Consider the following 21,204-nt stretch of genomic DNA (forward strand, 5'->3'; position numbering starts at 1 on the left):
TGGACCGGTGATATACAAGTGAAGATTGGGGGACGATTGGACCGTGTCCATTGGATTTACAGCGACATCGTGTTTCATGGCGAGTGGTCTGTCGCCATGGCAATGGCATTTGATGACACCCCATAATACGCTTAGATGCGTTGATGGCTGCATCGTTACCAAACCTGTGAAGTTTTGGGCCGTTTGGAACATTGTGTGTGAGAGAGAGAGAGAGAGTGTGTGTGAGTATGAAATGAACAGTTAGAACTGACTGCTGTCAGTTGGAGTGATGACATCGTGTTCCATTACACAGGTGTTTATAGTTGAGCTAACGAGCTCTGTAGAGATCAAAGGTTTGCATTGTTCTGAATGAGAGATAAACCTCTTACATGTGAACGTTTTGTGGAAGAACCATAACAGATATCTGTGAAATTTCAAAATGTGAAGCATGTCAAGGAAGTTGAGTATCTGAAGTGTAATTTTTGTGTACTTTCGGGTTAATAATGTGGCCTTTTTGGCAGTTTAACTAAAGGTGTGCGGCTGCTGCTGTGAGGAAATATCAGCCTGAAATTACAATGGGTTTTAATGGAGACATGTTGAAAGTTTTTGTCACTTCATGCCCTCAAGAGGCATTTTGCTTAATTATTTTGCTTAATTATTTGTCATTTTTCAAGCTACGAGATGTTTTCCTACATTTGTCATGAAAAATGATGTCTCAGGAATGTAGGGTTTGGGAATTATGGCAGTTTTAAAAAAAAATATGAAGGCAAATTTCAAGATTTCCTAACCTCTAGCTGTGACATCACGCAATCTGAAGAAAGCCTCTTTACCAAGGTCTGAACAATGTTTAATATCTCTAAAAGTAAGAATCAGATTTAAAAGTTGTGTTACACGAATAATGTCAGAAAGATGTGTAACATTTTACAATTTTAGACTTCAATGGTTAAAAATGTGATGAATTATAGGATTTATCTCTGGAATTATGAAAGTTATGAATAATCCAAATGATAGCCATCGATTCCCGACCGAGCTGAACGTTTTGATGTTTGAACGGAGTTTCTGCGATGTTGAATACAGGAGGAGAAGAGGTGCAAAATTCCGGCGGAATAATAATAATTTTGTCCGTAGAATAACATATAGTTGGAGTGCTGTATCAGCATTCCCACTAAAAAAAAGAGTTCAAAAAGCTGAATATTTCAAAAAGTATAACATATTTTGAAAAGGTTTCCCATCATGTGCTGAAAAGGCTGAATAGTTTGATATTTGAATGGTTTCTGTAGCTGAAAGTAGGCTGAAGTTATTGAGAGCCAAACTATTTGGTGAAATAAGAAGATGATAACTATAGTGGAATGCTGTAAACAGCATTCGCACTAATAATGCATTTGAAAAAAACATGGTAAACTTCACATTTTCTGAAACTTTGCTAAAGCCATGATATCTTGGTCTACTCTTGTGACTCCCCAAATTACATGCATGTCAATTCCCCAAAACTGGTGGTCTTTAATCTGTACAGACCGAATGCTACCCCTGGTTTTATGGGCGGTATACAGGTAGACATTAAACAGAATCTTCAGCATTGGCAGGTTTTTCCTGGGTTTACCTTATGCCTGTCAGTGTTTATCTCTAAAATTATTTTTCTCATGCATATCAGATCAGAGAGTTTATTCAAGCTGAGAAAGTAATCATTAATACATATCCTATGCATCTCATGGGTTTGACTTTGTATTATTCATACAGCCTCAGACAGACAGAGGTTAATTTAGAGAATCAGCTGTCCCTGGCTGTTGTGTCATCTCTGCTGTATAATGGGTGTTTGTGAGGAACACCTGAGCCCCTTCTCCCGCTCCTCCTCTTCTTTACAGACTTTCCATCTCTATTTATGTCCTTCTGTTTCTTGCTCTGTCCCTTCAGCCTAATTCTCAAATTCATATTAATAGGCTCTTTGTTAAGCATGAATTACTGATATTCAGTTGGTATAATCTTCTGAAAAAGGTATTGTGGTCTCATCACTGACCTATACAGTACCTGTGAAGGTGGTGTAAATTGATTATGTATCCATTGGGAATTTGATAAATATAACAGCAGATGTCCATTAGTATCCCTTTAATTGTAACCAAACTAAAATAGTTAATCGCTCGAACAATTGTTTTTTCATGACATTTATGTTATACACATTCTATAGTAACTGCTGCTGACCAAAATCTATGTTTAATAACATCACAAGTGAGTACAAGTTTATCCGTCAATGCATTATTTTTATATCATATCTAGCTATAAAATGACACCATTGGTTGCCTGATCAAATATGTTTGCTTTCCTGTCCTCACATGTTTGTGTACTTTTCTATCTGAGAACTTGTAGCAAGACACTGTACAAACTAGAAAATGCATTTCCTGCAGAAAATGCGTGCGAATGCTGTAAACTGTGAACATTTGTGGCTGAATTTAGCTGAAAATGCAGAAAAAGCTGAATATGTTATTAGCTTAATGGTAGCTGCTTTTAGCTACAAAAATGCAGAAAAAGCTTAATATTTAAAAGAAAAGGTTTAAAAAAAGGTATAAACAACATGTATAGCCTTGATGTCCTGAAATAGCTGAATAATGTAATAGTTGAATGGTTTCTGCAGCTGAAAATAGGCTGAAGGAGTTAAATATCAGATGTACTGTAAGTAGTAGTGTATGAATTTGTATTAAGAAGAGAAAAGAAAGTAAAAAGGCTTGGGAAAGCAGAATATTTTGACTGCAAACTTTTCGACTAAAACCATACGTCACCAATAATGTATAAAATATGTGGAACCTGTTGAAGTCAGTATGAAGTCTCCATCAGACAGAGAAGAATAGGCTGAGACAGTCTGTTAAAGTCCAGTGTGTTTGTCAGTGTTTGTTTCTGTTCCTGAGCACCTACTCATAACACCCAATCATAACACCTGTGTGTGTGTCCAGAGATCAAAGGTTTCCATGGTGTCTGCTCTGATTAGATGATGTCACTCAGGTGTGTGTGTGGCTCCAATCTGCCCAGCAACACCATGATAACCAACTGCAGCACTGAGTCCCATAAGAATGCATTGAGGAGTATATCTGACAATTTTGCCACCTGTTCAAAAACTATGGCTCCTATAAAAAAATTACCAGACCGTGAGCATCAGGGAACCCCAATGAACTGATACAGTATATGTTTGTTTTTTTGGGTGTCAAATGTGAAGATGGGAGCAGTTTGTCTAAAGTTTACTTCTCTCTTTTCTGAAGAAAGTTTTGTTCGAATTTAACATGGGACTCTATTGGGAGCTAGGTGGACTTTTTGTCACTCTGATCACTATTGGGCCAGAACGGTGTGTCCGTTTGATATGATGAAGGCAATTGAGCAGGCCAGACTAATAATGCTCCTGAAATATTTTGAAATTATTTGAATTGATTGTATATTTTGGCTCTGAGGGCAGTTTTAAAATATTTTTTCCGAAGCGTGGGAGGCAGGGTCTCGTTCTTTCCTATGAGAGTTGCTCATTGGCGCATGAAGGCAAAATGGCCCAACTTTTGAGAGAGCGAAACGTCACAGATTACCCGTCATGCCTGGCTGTCAGAGCAGAAGTACCCGCCCCCCGAGCTCCCACTCTCGGCTCACTAGAATGAATGGAGAGAAAAAATAAATCTAGATTCGGCTTTTAGTGCATTTTACAACTTTAAGGACCTAATGATTCTAATAAGAGCTATAAAATAGTTCATACTGGGTAGTTTATTTAGTTTAAAAAAAAATGATCCGCTGATTTACAGATGTCTCTTTCCCCATGTTAGTCAATGGGAAAAAGTCTTTCTGGGCCCAGTGACGTCACGGACTGATACGGAAATTGTAGTACTGCCGTTTGGACACTACGAATTTTGGGCACAGAGTCCGGCGCACTTCCTGGGGGCTTGGGTAAGCCCCATAGCTGCGACAGGCAAGGAAGGCAAGGAAGGCAAGGAAAGCGAAGGCAAGGAAAGACAAGGAAAGACAACACACAACTTCACTTTACGTAGCCAAAACGGCAAATACGTCTTACCTTTGCTGTTTTCTGATCAAAGTTGTGTTCAATGGCATTAAAACGCATAAAAACGCTAATCCGATGTCTCTGTGTCACTTTGAAATGATTACTGATAATCCATCATCATATTTATGGCAATAATCGTATTTTTCATATAGATTGTGACGGAGCTTCCGGTTTTGCGCAAACTTCGTGCGCATCACTCTCAATCCTCAATGGTAATGTTTAGATGGATTTAGGAACTTCCCCTCGATTCTATTGGCTCTAACGGTTAAAAATAGGTGTTAATCACCAAAATCGACCAATGTGTTCCAGAGAAACGGCAAATACACCAAAATACACACCAAATGACCCCAGGAGTGGGGTTTATTTTCTAAACCTCTCTAAAAAGGTAAAATTCCACTTGTTTTGCATCAATCTTGATACAGGGTACTTATTATATGTTATAGTTTGGATTCTTAATGTTTCACGCCTTCCCCCCGGTACCGGGCGGATAAACGCGTCATTTGCAGGAAACAACGTCTAAGGAATCTTAATATTGAATAAAACTATGAATGTGTTATATCCATGTAACGGGAAGAAACTCAGCTAACTGATCTTTTTAATTTTTTTTTTCAAAAAAAACCCACAATGCTAGCACTCAGCCTCTGAATTAGCCTCGATCGAAAAAACGGGACCGACAAAGGCACATAAACTCACTCAGAACTCCCTTATTACTTATCCTAGATGCACAACCAAACACTATTTTTTGGTGTCCTGGAGACACTGAATCTAACGGTGCCCACCTCAACACTCAGTGATAAACATTCGCGACGCTATCAACGAAAGCGTACATCACATGTGGAGCCAAGAAGCTAAACATGTAAATATGGCTCACCTTGGTCAAAAGTGGTCTTCAATGGCATTAAAACGATAAAAAAACGATGCTGCAGTTAATCCATAGGTTCATCCTATGTGTCTGTGCCTTCTTTGAAATTATTTCTGATAATCCATAAGCAATACAACTGCGTTTTAGTTTCCAAACTCCAGAAGGAGACATTCCTCCAGTTTAGTTTCGCTTTCCACACGCGAAGCGGCAACATTTTTTCTTTATAATGTGTGTCTATGTGAGTCTCCTCCTTCGATTCTATTGGCTCTAACGGTCACAAGGGTATGTCAACCAACCAGATCGAGCAAGGGGGGCCAGAGATAGGTCAAATCCACCCAAATGACCCCAGATGGCCCAGTTTTTGGCTAAATCTCTCTAAAAAGGTCAAATCTCACTTGTTTTGCATCAATCTTGATACAGGGTACTTATTATATGTTGTACTTTGGATTCCTAAAGCTTTTAGTCTACTAACCCATCATCCAAGGGTAGTTTTCACTATCTGTAAAAAATAATTTTTGGACGGACACTATAATTTACAGTTTTTTACTATGTAAAATCTGAATTTTCTTTAAAATAAAAAACATTTATATTGATTCTGACACTTCTACATCCAACTCACAGGTTTATCATTACTTTGAGAAAAGATTATTAATTTAACCCTTTTAGAAGGGAAGATATGGTCATTTGTTCTGGGAATGTCATTTTCGAGCCTGAGACCTGAAAAACAGGCTCAGAGTGGAACAGGTTAAAGCTTTTTGTCTACTATCCCATCATTCAAGGGTGGTTTTCACTATAAGTAATGGGTTTTTTTGGGACGGAAACTATAATTTACATTTTTTTACTATGTTCAATCTGAATTTACTTTAAAATAAAAACATCTATATTGATTCTGACTTTTCTACATCCAACTCACAGATTTATCATTGCTTTGAGAAAAAAGATTATTAATTTACCCTTTTTATAAGTGAAGATATTGTCATTTGTTCTGGGAATGTCATTTTCGAGCCTGAGACCTGAAAAACAGGCTTGGGGCTTAACAGGTTAAATACAATGCCTCTTTCTGTTTTGCATTTCGATCCAACTGCCTTCAAAACCCAACTTTTTGTACCTAAAAAAAAACCTTTACATGTGTTAATGTGACTGTCCACTCCAAGTAGGGAATGAGTCCTTACCCCAAGTGAAGGAGTTCAAGTATCTCAGAGTCTTGTTCTCGAGTGAGGGAACAATGGAGCGTGAGATGGGCCGGAGAATCGGAGCAGCGGGAGCGGTATTGCAGTCGCTTTACCGCACCGTTGTGACGAAAAGAGAGCTGAGCCAGAAGGCAAAGCTCTCTGTCTACCGGGCCATTTTCGTTCCTACCCTCACCTATGGTCATGAAGGATGGGTCATGACCGAAAGAACAAGATCGCGGATACAAGCGGCCGAGATGGGTTTTCTCCGCAGGGTGGCTAGCGTCTCCCTTAGGGATAAGGTCAGAAGTTCAGTCATCCGGGAGGGACTCAGAGTTGAACCGCTCCTCCTTTGCGTCGAAAGGAGCCAGTTGAGGTGGTTCGGGCACCTAGTAAGGATGCCACCTGGGCGCCTCCCTGGGGAGGTGTTCCAGGCACGTCCAGCTGGGAAGAGACCAAGGGGTAGACCTAGGACCAGGTGGAAGGATTATATCTCTTTGCTGGCCTGGGAGCGCCTTGGGATCCCCCAGTCAGAGCTGGTTGATGTGGCCAGGGAAAGGAACGTTTGGGGCTCTCTGCTGGAACTGCTACCCCCGCGACCCGACCACGGATAAGCGGGAGAAGATGGATGGATGGATGGATGGATGGATGTGTTATATATCTACTGTTAATAGTTTTTTTTGGCAAAAAGGTAGACAAAAATGTCAATCTGCATTTGAAAGGAGCTGGCATACTGGCAAACTGTGATCAGTGAAAAAAGCCATGTTGTTAGTAGTATATTCTAACACCTGACACGCAGTTAACCAGACTCATAAGATACTCACCACACACTTTTGGCCTATGTTTGAAGACGTACTGCCAACATAACACATTATGTGTTTGTTGAAATATAAATATATATATATATATAAAAAATATTTTCATGTTTTCTCTGAAAATTGTTTTTGAGCATTAATTGAAAACACGAAGAGGCTGCAGGAGAAGGATACTGATATCGGACACTGAAGGTTCATTAAAGTTAGGACTGAAGAACAGCCAATTGACAATAGCCTGAACACAAAGAGCTATAAATGAGGCAATACATATTCTAAGTCATAGGAAGTTATGTCTTGTACAGAAAGACTTGCTCCAGAAAGGCACTGGACAGATAAGATGGATGTCAAAGATGTCTCCTCTTTAGAAAATTATAGACTTAAAACTAGTTAAATTATTCAGTTTCATGTTCTATATTACATTATCTACACTTGGCATTTAATTCCTGTAAAGAGCCAGGATTCCCTTGAGGCTGATTCCGGTTTCTGATGTGTGTGAGCAGTGATGTGGAGCGGCAAGAGCTCTTCTCTGCACCTGCTGTTGCGCTCTTCATCACAGCCATAATGGTGACTGACAGCTGGGATAGAACTTGCTTCCCTGGAGAATAGCCTGTTTTTGACCAGGGAGAGTCAGGTGCTACCAGACCTTCATGGAAACTGAACAGTGATTACACTCAGTTACAGGCATGAAGAGGCATGCAGGAAGAAAAGTCCTAAATGTAACAACTTCTCTTTTCAAACTCAACATTTATTTGAGCGGCGGTAGCTAACAAATGACCACTAAACGTCATCGCACCAAACATTAGCTACCTTTAGCTTAGCGATGATAACGTTAAGTTATACCACCGTGCCGTAGTTCAATCATAGCCCAATGTTAGCTTTTTACTACTGGTGATTGCCAAAGAACTTCTTTTTTGCGATATTCCAAAATCCAATGAAAAAAATCCCATAGATTTTTGTCAAGGGAGCCATTGTGATGCCTACAACAATACTTCATCACTGCACCACTTGAAAGTAACAGCCAGAATCCAATACAGTATATCTGGGAATATAATCGATGTTTAGTGTTTGCAATGGTGAGAAATTGCCTCTTTTCTGTTTGCCCTGTCAATAAAAAATGCATTCACAAATAGGGTTGGGTATCGTTTGGATTTTAACGATTCCGGTTCTGCTTTTCGATTCCGGTTCTTTTTTATGTCTACACACATATAGGATATAATAATATGTTCTTAATATTTGAATACTTAATATACTTTCCATTCTCTTTTTGCTCCAAAAGTATCTTGTTAACATATTTTTACTGTATCTCTTGTGACTGTTCCAGTGTGTTGGTTTGATGTATTATCACCTCATTCAACTACAAGATAAGAGAAATTGCTGTGCAACTATTGCAATACAAAGTGCAACTACAAAAGAGATGAGAGCATGCTTTTTACATTTAGAGCTTCGTGGTAAGTTTAGACCCACATTGTGGTTGAAAGTGGGGTATAGCAGGCTGTTTTCACTTAATCTTCACTGGCATGTCAGTAATAGCTTTTAACATTAGTTAAATTCTCCCAGGGGCTGTTTTAAGGCAATGTAGTATTCATCCCTTTAACGTGTAACACTTTTTGTAAGATGTACTTTGTTTGATCAGCATCTAACAACAAAAATATTAATGCCCAAATCAAATATAATGGGTTTTATGGAGTGTGTTGATTAATGGTTTGACAACCAACCCATCAGGTGGCGACTGAAAAGCTTTGGACTATTTTTTTTTCAGTAGGTGATACCCAGGACCTTTTGAAAAAAGAGCTCTTATCACAGTAGCCGTCTTGGTTGAAATAAAGGTGGCATTTAAAAAAAGGTTTGTGTGCAGCACTTCAGAGGATTGGGATAAGGCAGTAAGCGAAGGCATGGGAAGTTTAGATAGGCGGTTTCTCAAAGGCTCAGTCAGCTTCTCCTTATCGGCTGTGCTCTTATCTCTTCATTTCATATTTACCGATATTGGCTAATAACCCCTGCTAGTGGCAGCTAACACAAGGTTACCAAAAGAAATCAGGCTGCTTTTTCCAAGGGTTGTGGTCATATAGGTTTTCTTTGCTTAGGAAGGTTCCTAAGGAAGTGAAGTGACCCGGAAATACCGAAGTGGCAGCCATGATAAGAGCTGTTCATATTCTCAGTCTAGATTAGTAAAGGAGCTTCAATGCTCTGAGGTGACGTGCCTTTGTGACGTGCAACAACATTAACTTTTCAGTTGGTCGCTTGTTAGCAGACCCTTCACGCCATGGCAGAGCGAACAGGTACAGGCAGGGCCCATAGTGATAGCCCTATAGTTTAAATCTACTACCCACAAATAAACATATGGACATGGGTTACTATTTAAAAAAAATGGTAAATGTATTTAGGAACCTATCCATGTGATTTTAAGTGGGGGTGGACCTCAAATCCTCTAGGGGGGTCCGGGGGCATGCTCTCCCGGTAAGATTTTTTATTTTATTTTGGAGTTAAATGCATCAATCTGGTGCATTTTGAGGGGGAAATAAAGAGACTAGATATATGCAAACGCCCATATGAAACAGAACTGTATACATTTCAATAATCATACAATCATGGCCATAACCAATAACATACCATATCCAATATGAAAAAACACTGAAACTTGTTTATTTATTTATTTTTGGTTCATTTATAGTTGTGAGTGTGTCTGTGCTCCTGCATCAGCCTCACCTGTCTCTCTCCTCTCCCCCCTGCTCCTTTCCCCCTGCTCCTCTTTGAGGCAGCAGCAAAGACTAGTTTTAGCTCTCAACAAGTTTTAAAAGTGTATCTTACCTTTTTTCCCCGAGTTAACCTTTTATTTTTTTATTCATGCATATTTTACTAATCACTCCCCCCTCAAATGGAAATATGTGTTTACATAAATGGTGACCAAACCGTTTGAGACCCACTGAGAACTTAGACTAATCTAAACACTCAGAGAGTCCTTTACCTCACCTGAGCTGAGGTTATCCCGAGCTTGAATGACACACAGAGACCAATCAAGGGCTTTGATTTATGATCTGTATGACAGTGGCCATGTTGGCAGGCCACATCATGTAGACAGCCAGTCACCCTGTGTGAGGCAGGCCACTTAACAGGCCAGGCCATCGGGAAACCCCCCGGTCCTCCCGATGGCCAGTCCGGGACTAGATACAGGAGGCGTCGAGCAAGGGATCATTGTCCACAAGTTAATCGATCGCAGATGGCGTCGTGGTCGCGGACGAATAAAAAAATAATAATAATAATTAAAGGCCTCAAAGGCCCGCATCAGCATGAAGCAGTACATGAAGGATAAACCAACTAAGTGGGGATACAAACTGTTTGTGCTGGCGGATTCCTCCATGGCATACACATGGAACTTCAATGTGTACACAGGGAAGAGTACGTTCTTCTCAGGCCAGGGACTCAGCTACACCTCCGTGACCGACCTCCTGCCCCTCCCTCTGCTCGGTGCGGGCTACACACTCTTTGTGGACAATTTCTACACTAGCCCTGCCCTCTTTGGGGATTTGGCCAAAAGAAACATTGGCTGTTGTGGGACCATTCGAAAAAATCGAGTTGGTTTCCCACAGACGGAGTTGAATGGCCTACCAAAGAAGGCTGAAAGGGGAGAACTGCGGTGGATAAGGGAAGGCAAACTCCTATTCATAAAGTGGATGGACAGCCGTGAAGTGACCATGTGCTCCACAGTGCACGAGGCCTTCAGCGGTCAGACGGTCCAGCGGAAAGTGAAACAGGCTGGTGTGTGGCAGACTAAGACTGTTCCCGTTCCTGACGCTGTGTTGGACTACAACCGAAGCATGGGTGGCGTGGATGTGTCTGACGCTTTGATCGGGTACTACAGCGTTCTCCACAAAACTATGAAATGGTACAAGACTTTTTTTTACCATTTTGTGGACATTGCCGTGGTGAACAGCTTCATTCTCCACAAGGAGCTGCACAAGATGACGAGTGACCCCAGCAGGACAAAGCCATACACACAGAAGACTTTCAGGGAGCAGCTTGCTGCAGAAATGTTGGAATTTGGAAGTACTTATTATTATTATATTTTGTACTTTGGATTCCTAAAGCTTTTAGTCTACTAACCCATCATCCAAGGGTGGTTTTCACTATCTGTAATGGGTTTTTTTTAGGCGGAGATAGAATTTACATGTTTTTACTATGTTCCATATGAATTTATTTTAAAATAAAAACATCTATATTGATTTCTGACACTTCTTCATCCAACTCACAGATGTAACCTTGCTTTGAGAAAAAAGATTATTAATTTACCCCTTTTAGAAGTGAAGATATAGTCTTTGTTGTGTAAGTGGCATTTTCGAGCCTGAAAGCTGAAAAACAGGCTCAGGGCTTAACAGGTTAAAAAAAAAAAAAAAAAAAACTAAATGGGTCGCGAAATATACTTGGGCGGTCGTTAATATACCTGGGCGGCCCGCCCAAGTAAAGTCTATGTGTGGGAAACCCTGCATGTTGATTAATACAACGGACAGGTCGGTGAGCCAAAGCAACCAATTCCTTTCTCTTTCCTTGTTTTATTTTATTTCAAACCTAAGTAATAGAGTAATATGTTGTAGTCCATGTGTATATAGCCTATATGAAACAACATGTTAAAAATGCATAGGTAGAATTATCTTGCGCTTTTAGTTGTCCATCTACGCAAACTTGTAGTTTTACCACGGCAGATGCACATCAGTCAAATTTGCTTAGCACAGGTGTTGTCTTTTCTTAAGTCTCCTGTACATCTTTCCCTAACCCCATGACATTTTCACTCAGGTTAAGATAAAAGTGTTTAGGAAAGATGTGGGATGTTTGTCAGCGGTCCATGTACAGGATTTCACACAGTCACTGGAACTTTCTGCCTCCTTCAACTGTTTTCCTTTTAGAGTGAGCATCAACATGATGAGTGCAAAAACACTTTCGGCCTCTCCTTCCCGAGACAGGCCATCCATGAAATGTGAGCAGTTTGATTATAAAAAGAGATAAAACATCTTTCAAATAACACACGCTGAGGGAAGGAGGAAAGCAAAGTCTCTCTCCTGTCAACAAGTCATCCCTCACCCGGTGTCGCTCCGTGTCTTCGTTTTAATTTACTCTCCTCCATCTGAGAGCTGCAACAGCACATCATCTGTGGCCTCACGTCTCTCATCACACTTCCACCGTTTGAATTCACGCTCTGAGTAATAAAGCTCTTTTGTTCTGCAGAGGAAGATTTGGCATCAGTCACAGGAAACATTTCCCAGGCTACAACCGGCACAGAGCAGCGCTGTCATGCCTTCAGAAGCACACTACGATTATCACAAACTATTGCTCACCAAATATACTTGTTTTACCTTGCATACATTCATTTATGTGTCTTCGGGACACTATTTGGACTTGCATATTGGAATTAACACATTTTGTATTACATAAACATAAGGCCCTATTATGCTTTTAGGGGTTTTCCCTTCATGGAAAACTTCATTTTTGTGAATGTAAATAATCTGCAAAGGCTAAGACCCAAAGTTCCCTCCAGAGGGAGTCTCTCTCCCACACATCCCCCCCTGGTACCCTCCAAGGTAGTTATTTGTTTACTTACAGATAGTGAGATCACTGTGTACCACTCAGGCTTCTATTGACTAGCGCTCCAACAAATTGTATGTGATTTTTTTAAAAGGTGGGACATCTCTAAATTGTTAACCAATCACAACAGAGCCGGCCAGCTAACCAATCAGAGCAGACTGGGCTCTGGTTTCAGACAGAGGGTGAAAAGAGGTGCTGTAGCACAGGCAGTATGAGAACAATAAAGAGCTTTTTGAACATTAAAGCATGGAGACATTTCACAGTAGAGGCACAAAATACAAATTTGAACATGAAAACGGTGATACAGTGAAATAAATAAAATAATAAATAAATCTAAAAATAATAGGTGTGAATTGCCCCCTGGTATGACCATCTTCAAAAACGTGTCTGTTTTCAACTACAATCTTGCCGTGATTTTCTCCATGAGATAAAAAAAGTTTGACCCTGTATTTTTTTGCTATTTTAAAAAAAACATAACTCTTAGTACGGAAATTATATTTCTATCTTTTAAAATATTGGGCAGTTTACCATTCTATAAAGAACCGGATCCAAAGTGAATGCTTTTAACATTATTTTTACATCAAAGTTGGTTAAGTGGGCAGTTTTGGTTCTGTGCCCACTTCAATCTGTCACTTATTTCTCAAGTAAAGTGTCTAATCGGAATAGAAAATGAGAATGTGTAATTCAGTGGAATGGACTGACAGTTCCTTTTTTTCAGTTTCTATCACACATCTGAAACTCCAGCTGTGGCTGCATGTAAAAGCTGCCAGGTTTGACAGGGAGATTATTTTCATTAAATCTTTGGCAAGTTCAGGACAGACTCTTTTCAATGCAGGTGTTTACAGATATGAATCATACACTGCAATCAATCACTACATTGTCCATGGCAGATTTGGTAACATTGCGAATGGCGGTCTTCAGGTTGGTTGAGCGTGACATAAACAGTGGTGTCGAGACACTGCAGTACAGTTTGTGGCGCTCCTAAAGATGCACTGTTTCTGTTTGGCTCTGTGCACACAAGTTGAACAATTATTTTTGTCTTGTTTCAGGTAGAGGATGCCATGCTAATGTTTGACAAAACCACCAACCGACATAGAGGTAAGTTCAGATTCCACTGCTACATACTGCCATTTTTGTGTATAGAGAAATACTCCATTCTTATTCTAGTTTTAGATCAATATCTTCCACCATTGAGCTTTTTCCTGTTTCATATATATATATATATATATATATATATATATATACTGTACACACACATGGTCCCCGCAGTAACAGCCACAACTACATCAGTAAGTGTATTTTCTACTTTCCTCAAGGTCAGATCCATTGTTGTTCATTACAGATGGCTTTCACTCTGCCCAGCAATCCATACTAAATCTGTTCCCTTATCGTTGTGATTCTCCACACAGCTGACTGATACACACATATACACACGGACATGTCCAATCAACAGCACATGGCAATCCGGCCTGACAGCTAAACGCACCACATAGGAGAACATTTATTTCCACTATCAATTTAATTAGCCTCATTTCCCCCTTCGGCCATGTTGCCCCTCCGATACGTCGATATGGATCTACACTGGCATTCTGGTGATTGCATGATGGAAGAGAGAGACATGGGGTGAGAAAGAATAAGAGGGTCAGTGAGGGAGGAGGCAGAAAATAAAAAGGTACCCCACAGTTGAATAGGAGGATGGAGATTGAAGGAGGGAGGCCTGTGTGGTCCGATAAGGGTTCAGATAGCTGATGCTGCAGAGCGACGGTGAGGCAGGATGGTTATCTGCCCCCCCTCCTTATCTGAAAGCCTTATCTGTGGCTTCGGCAGTGCAGCCCTCTGCCCGAAAACAGAGGACTTTACAAAGACACAGCAGAGAGGAGGAGACAGATACAGGAACAAGTCAGCTACTCCAGACCAACACAAGCTCAGGAGGGGTGGGTGGGTCTGGAAAACAAACACAATATAATATGACATGATCAGGAATAGATAGTGTCATTAAAAGGAGCAAAGTCAGTTTAAATACGTTTCTCTCATTAACTTAATCATTTCAGACTGGGTCTTATATCAATTCATTTGGTTAAGCCTCTTTTTGATAGTGATGGGACAGTGACATCTACTTGGTGACTACAAAGGAAAGACGAGCCATCGCACAATCATACAGATTTGAAAAAAGATGATCCACTGATGGCCATAGATGGTTCTTGGCTTTGTCTAGAGAAGTATCATTACACTTTATTACGGAAAGCACAAACATTGCAATGGGCACATATTTCTTCTACTCTATGTAGCTTGTTGTTAAACCGGGAATTGTCTATTATTGACATGTCTTTGCGTCATGTATGATTCTTCAAAATATTTCATATCTTTGTGGAAGGCCACAATACAAACATCTCTGTTATTTTTTAAACATTGCACTTTGATTTCACTAACTAGTCGTTTTGTTTACACACATTATTGATAAGTGATGCTGTTCTGTGGCCGACAGTTGACTGTTCCTGGCCAAGACTGCCAATTATTCCTAACCAAAATAGCCCCAAAAATATCCCACTGAACCGAAAGCCCGTTTGTCTGACAGAAAACAAACACCCACCAAATGACACTTGGACACGCAAATACACTCTCTCCCTCCAATTAACAGAAGCACATGGCTAATAATTATGCAGAATGACATCACAGGAAATTCCCTTCTCTCTTCAACACAACATTAAAATCAAGCTTTGGACCTGAAGTTCTTTTATCTTGTAAAAATGTATGTTATTCCTAGGAACCCAAGCAAGATAGCACAAACTTTGGTTTTTGTTTGGTCAGGTAACTTACGTGCTTGCCATCAGTTAAATGTGCAAGTTACGCAACCAAAATAGTTGACTGTCCCGTGTTTGTTCTCCATCCTACTCTCTACAGACTTTGTTGCTCTTTAGTCTATGTCACATGAAGGGAGTCTTACATATCTTGGTTTACGATAACGTTGGTTATATTATACAAATATTAGAGCATTACTCAAGTTCAGTGATGATTGGTTTAGCGTTCATATATGTGACCCGCTCTATCGAAATCAGTCGGAAGTCGCAACGGCTCATTTATTCTAAATAAACGTGGATTTGCGTAAAAAAATAGTTGTTCGGGTGTTTTGTTTGATTTTAAATGAACAAAGTCTTGGCTTTTTTAGAATATTAAACTTTTATTTCCAAAATCACACGATAAATACATTTTTGAAGATGGGAAGATGACAGGCACCTCTCACTCGCACTCAGCTCTTCCGCAGCGCTGCTCCCCTTTATGAATGTAAGGCATATAGTAATCATAGATAACACGGCAGGGTCCGTTACAGTTTGTTTTCATCTGATTTCAAATAAACAAAGTCTTGGCTTTCAGAATATTAAACTTGTTTCGGCAAATTCAGATGATAAATACAACTTTGAAGCTTGTAACGGCATAATTACAAGCGGAGAACGGAGTAACTTGACGTCACAGCAGGCATAACAACAGCCGGTGTTTCTCGTGAGTGTTTTCCCCGGGAAACAAACACAATACACACAAACGCAAAAATACACAAACACACAAACACATAAACACACACACACTCGCGAGCTTCCCCCAGACCAGTAATCCAAACGGAAATATTTTCCCTCGGTAATACTTAGATCATTTATTAGCCGCTAAAAATCAATCAGATCGATGGATTCCAGAGAAGAGGAAACTTTGAAGGCCTTTTTCTCAAAATGATGACTTGGTGACAGTCATTATATAATGTGACATATTTTGCTGACACATTTGATTGGTTCACACAGGTTGGTAGTGGACCAACCTGAGGTAAAAGTCAGCAGTGCATCTGGAAGGAGACCAAATTCGAAAAAAAAACTCTTATGTAGTAGTGTTGAGTCCTTCAACATCCTTTTGTTTTTTTGTTGGTGACCTGTTGGTTTCTATTGCTTCGACACTGCACCAACACTACTTAACATAAACTCTCTTTACATTGCAGCCAAAAAAGTTGTTTTGATTAATAATTAACTAGGAATAGTAACTTCAAACAACTATGAGTACAGAAATCTTTACACTATTAAAATGTTGCCTCAGTTTGAACCAGTTTACTGATGCTGTCCGGTGTATCAATTGACAGAGTTGTGATTGATATGCTGACTGGGCAGCGCATAACTGCTTTGAGGTCCACAGTGTACAGTATATATTAGGTTGGTGATTTCAGCTCCAATACCTTTGGGATGCCCTCTGCATAAGTGCATATATGTGAAGGATGATTGAGAGAATGACAGTGGGGACGGGGGGGATTGATCATCATGTACACTGTAGGAGCCAGTTTTGAGTTTGCAATTCAGTGCCTTTGAAGAGCATGTGCAAATATTGTATAGGAGCATTTGAACAAATATTTTTCTAAATATATGTATGACATAACGTGAATTAGGGCTACCCTCAACCAAAGGTTACTTTGTGCTACTTTTAAAATATAATATAAAACTGTTCAAATTAAGCTTTTGAAATATAAATACCATTTTACATGTGCAAAATGCATATGTGTCACAGTGCAAAGACAAAGCAATCCCCTCCTCAAATGCAAATAACAGAAACGGCGGTAATGCTTCTTAATATGGGTCCGAACAAGCAGCAATATGCAGGGTGTGTACGGGTGCTGGAAATCCTTGAAAATGCTTGAAATTGTACGAGGTGTTTTCAAGGTTTGAAAAGTGCTTGAATTTTGGGAATGGTGCTTGAATTTGGGATAAAGTGCTTGAAATTGTAAATGCTTTACTTCGCTTTTTAGATTAAAAGAAAATAAAGAAGTCGGAGCGCGCTTAATTGCTTCGCTTTTACATAAAACAGCTCCGCTCCGGCCTTCCCGCGCTATGCGCGTGACCGGCAAGTGTTTTTGTTACGTGTGTGACCTGGGCATTCTGATGAGAGTGATAGATGACAGTATGCCAGGAGGTTGCCGTTTCAACGAGCGTTGGCTAGCAGAAGACAAATACAAGCCATGGCTAAGACGAGGGTCAAGCGAAGCCCAAGAGTAGCCTCCTGCAAAGTGTGCAACAATAACGATGCAAGAGTCTGCGCTGACGAGCCACACACCACACGAAAGGTACGCTGTAGTAGAACATTTTAGATTAGGCTATCGTTGCATGTAAAATACATGACACTTTTCTCTGTGCGCGGCAAAACAAGCTCGCCAAAATGGCTTCACTAGTCTGGCAGTATTTTAAGTGTCCGAAAATGACAATAAAATAGCGGTATGCAACGTGTGTGTGAAGCAGAAATCCTGCAGCTCCACCCGCTGTGACGGACCGGTGAGCGGAGCAGAACACACACTAAGAGTTAGACCTAACACACTTAGCTATTTTATCTACCTCTGGAACAAGCTAAACTAGTTATAAATATATTTATTCTTCACTGTCGGGTCGCTCATTACTGGATCAGTGAGCTGCAGGAGATACTGACGGGCTGTCAGGAGAGAGGGGGAGAGAGGAAAAGAGAGCGATATTGGTATCGGCCGATACTGATTCCGGCGATCGGCCCCAAAATTGGCGATCGGAGCATCCCTAATAATTGTATATGATATGTTTTATAATGATTGATCATGAAAGTGTTATCAAAGCTGGTAAAGTTGCAGCTAGTTTGAATGACTTTGTATACTACAGAGTAGCTTGTGAATTTACTCCAGGTGGAACTAAAGTCTGATTTAACACTTGATTATATTTCACATCATTCATCCACATCTGTAAAGTAACTAAAGGTATTAAATACATGTAGTGGAGTCAAAGTACACCATTTACCTCTGACTTGTGTTTACTGCCAACCTAAAAGTACCTCAAAAATAGTAATCAATAATATATTGAAAAGTTATTTGGCTGATTGTTTTATATTGGCTCAGCCAGGTTATATGGGATGCCCAGTCTACGTACAGATGGGTCACACATTTTGAAATATTAAACTTAGTTTTCTTTTCTAACATTTTTAATTTTTCATCCTCATGTAGAATGCTATTATGAAACACACATTTGGTTGTTTATAGCATAAAGAACATCTGATTTAATGTGAGGTAGGGAAATAATCATTTGAGTATAAGTATGTGTATATAAATATGTAATTTACAACAGCTGTAAGATGCTTGAAAAGCTTGAAAATGCACATTGAAAATGCTTGAAAAGTGCTTGAATTTGACTTTGGAAAAGGTGTAAGAACCCTGAATATGACAAGTGTGTATGTATTGACCAACCAATCTGAGCAGTGTAACTGATACTGTTAAAATAACAGAAGAAGGCTAAAGCAGGAGTGGTGTCGCTGTTCAAAATGGCTCATGCCACAATGATAGCAAACGGGTTGTCATTTAACGTATAGTGAATAATATGTCCCTTGTATGCCTGGTTAATGTTTTTGGATGTTTAGGCTATATAAAGTAGGATGGTGTTCTAGCTACAATTCGAACTGAATTGTTGTTGTTAAAGTCAATACTACACCAGTTTATCCAACATTTTCTACAAAGGCTATGATGTGTTGGCACATCAGCAAAGGATATTGTCAAATTCAGTGAGCTGTGTTCTGTAAGCCCTCCATTTGATTAAATTGTGTGCTGACAAATATGAAGCCTGCATATTTGAGCGGTAGTTTGTAGAAAAAACACATTCCACCATTAGCACAAAGGCGATCTAAGGAGCGGATGGCATTCTGTCTGGCCTGCTCTCTGGTGGGCTCCCAGCGTGACTGTGCTGATTGTTCCCCCCCCCTCGGCTGTGTGGGAGGTCTGGGGGAGCAGCTGCATCTCAGGGAAGGAAACTTGATACGGAAATAACTCTTATAAATAATAAAGCTGTGGTAATAACCAGCTGATTTTGACCTTGCCCGCTACCATTATCTGTGGCCAGTAATGATTTCACCACTACCTGTGATTGGCACATGAATTATTAAGCTACTTCCTTCTTCAGAATTTGGCACAGTTGGGTGCCAATTTCAAGAAATGTTTTGATGCTACCACCGCCCTATTCATCTCTCATCATGCAGGAATACCTGCACTTTAAGGCTAAATGGGGGCGGTTATGGGTCTGTCAATGTCACAACCATCCGTCTGTTTTCCTATTAGGCGTAACTGACCCGCCCGGTTCCTGCTCTTTACTGTGTGAACCACTGGAGACTACATTTATTTAACTGAGGAATCTCCAGCCCTTCTTTACTTTTGAACAGCTGTTTTCTAATGTCATCACTTATTATTAATCAGCTGTAACAAAATCAATAGTCATCAGGCAACTATACAAAACATATCTAAAATATATTACACAAATACTGTATAAATAGTTTGAGAAAATGTTACAGAACATTCCCACACCAAGAATCCGCCACTACACCCTAATTAGGCCGTAATTGGTCATCTGAGTGGAGGTAAGGAACTATTTTAAACCTTTTTCTTTAATATTTCCTACTTTTCTTCTGTCATTTTACATGTGAAAACTGCAACACTATCAATGCCTACAACAGGCTGTTTGCAAATATTTGCTGTTGTACAAAGGCATTTTATAATCACATCATAACATCAGCTAATAGGCTGTCTTTTGACACTGTTTGTGTGGGTTGCAACATCCTATTCATGTAAAATAATTGATGATTGGATTGATTTCTCACAGTATTCCTTTTTTTACCTTCATGTTTTGTCTCAAAAGGTGGAAAATAATACTTGCTCTCTGAACAGAATGCAACCGTCTTTGGGTATAACTGGAGTTTTCAATGCACAATACATACAGAATGGTTCTGTGTGTGTTATAATTAGGGGTCTAGGAGTGTGGTCACAGATGCATAGAAGTCATATGTATGTAGAAGGTGAATATAAAAAAAATACTATGATAAATAACATTGTAATGTGTCTTGCATCAGCTGTAACAGTTTAAGGAGTCCCCAGTTATTTTTAATTGAATAAACATCCAGAAGTAAAACATTGACATAAGTAATACCCAAATTCTCAAATCAAATCTGTTTCAAGTTTCAAGGCTTTATTGTCATTTGCACATTAGCTACAGTGTAGATATGTCAATGAAAAACTTAAGTCACAGGCTCCTCCAATAGTGCAACGTATATAGGACATAGAACAAATAGAACAGATAAAATAGTGTAATAGAAAGTTTTGAGATGTGCAATTAAATACAAATAAAATAGAAATAGTGCAAGAATAGTAAATTATATATTAGATAAATAATTTGCAAAATGCAAACAGATGAATGTTTATGGATGTTCTTTAAAATGTTCAGGTGTTTAACAGTCTTATTGCCTGTGGGATGAAACTGTCTCTGAGTCTGGTGGTTTTAGTCCGGATGCTGCGGTACCGCCTGCCAGACGGCAGCAGACAGAACAGTTTGTGGCTGGGGTGATGGGGGTCTTTTGTAATCCTGTGGGCTTTCGTCCTGAGCCTCTGGGAGTAAAGGTCCTCCATGGATGGCAGCTCTGTCCTGGTGATGTTCTGTGCAGTTTTCATCACCCTCTGTAAAGCCTTACGGTTGAGGTCGGTGCAGCTGCCGTACCAGGCCGTGATGCAGCCAGTCAGGATACTCTCTATGGTGCACCTGCAGAAGTTCAGGACCCTCTCTAAGGTGCACCTGTAGAAGGTCAGGACCCTCCCTAAGGTGCACCTGTAGAAGGTCAGGACCCTCTCTAAGGTGCACCTGTAGAAGGTCAGGACCCTCTCTAAGGTGCACCTGTAGAAGGTCAGGACCCTCTCTATGGTGCACCTGTAGAAGGTCAGGATGCTCTCTATGGTGCACCTGTAGAAGGTCAGGATGCTCTCTATGGTGCACC

At 40.0% G+C, this 21,204-nt stretch overlaps 1 protein-coding gene across 4 annotated transcripts in view; it reads left to right on the forward strand.

Moving 5' to 3' along the window:
• Nucleotides 1-21,204, forward strand: part of LOC117471022 (RNA-binding protein Musashi homolog 2-like) — a 162,323-nt gene that overhangs the window by 80,820 nt on the left and 60,299 nt on the right. For all 4 annotated transcript variants that reach the window (XM_034115798.1, XM_034115800.1, XM_034115799.1 and 1 more), the window contains exon 7: nucleotides 13,470-13,518. In XM_034115798.1, coding sequence (XP_033971689.1) covers nucleotides 13,470-13,518 — 49 coding nt within the window. The remainder of the gene's footprint in view (nucleotides 1-13,469; nucleotides 13,519-21,204) is intronic.

This window comes from Trematomus bernacchii, unplaced genomic scaffold (genome assembly GCF_902827165.1).
Source record: "Trematomus bernacchii unplaced genomic scaffold, fTreBer1.1, whole genome shotgun sequence".
In the NCBI taxonomy this organism is placed as follows: Eukaryota; Metazoa; Chordata; class Actinopteri; order Perciformes; family Nototheniidae; genus Trematomus; species Trematomus bernacchii.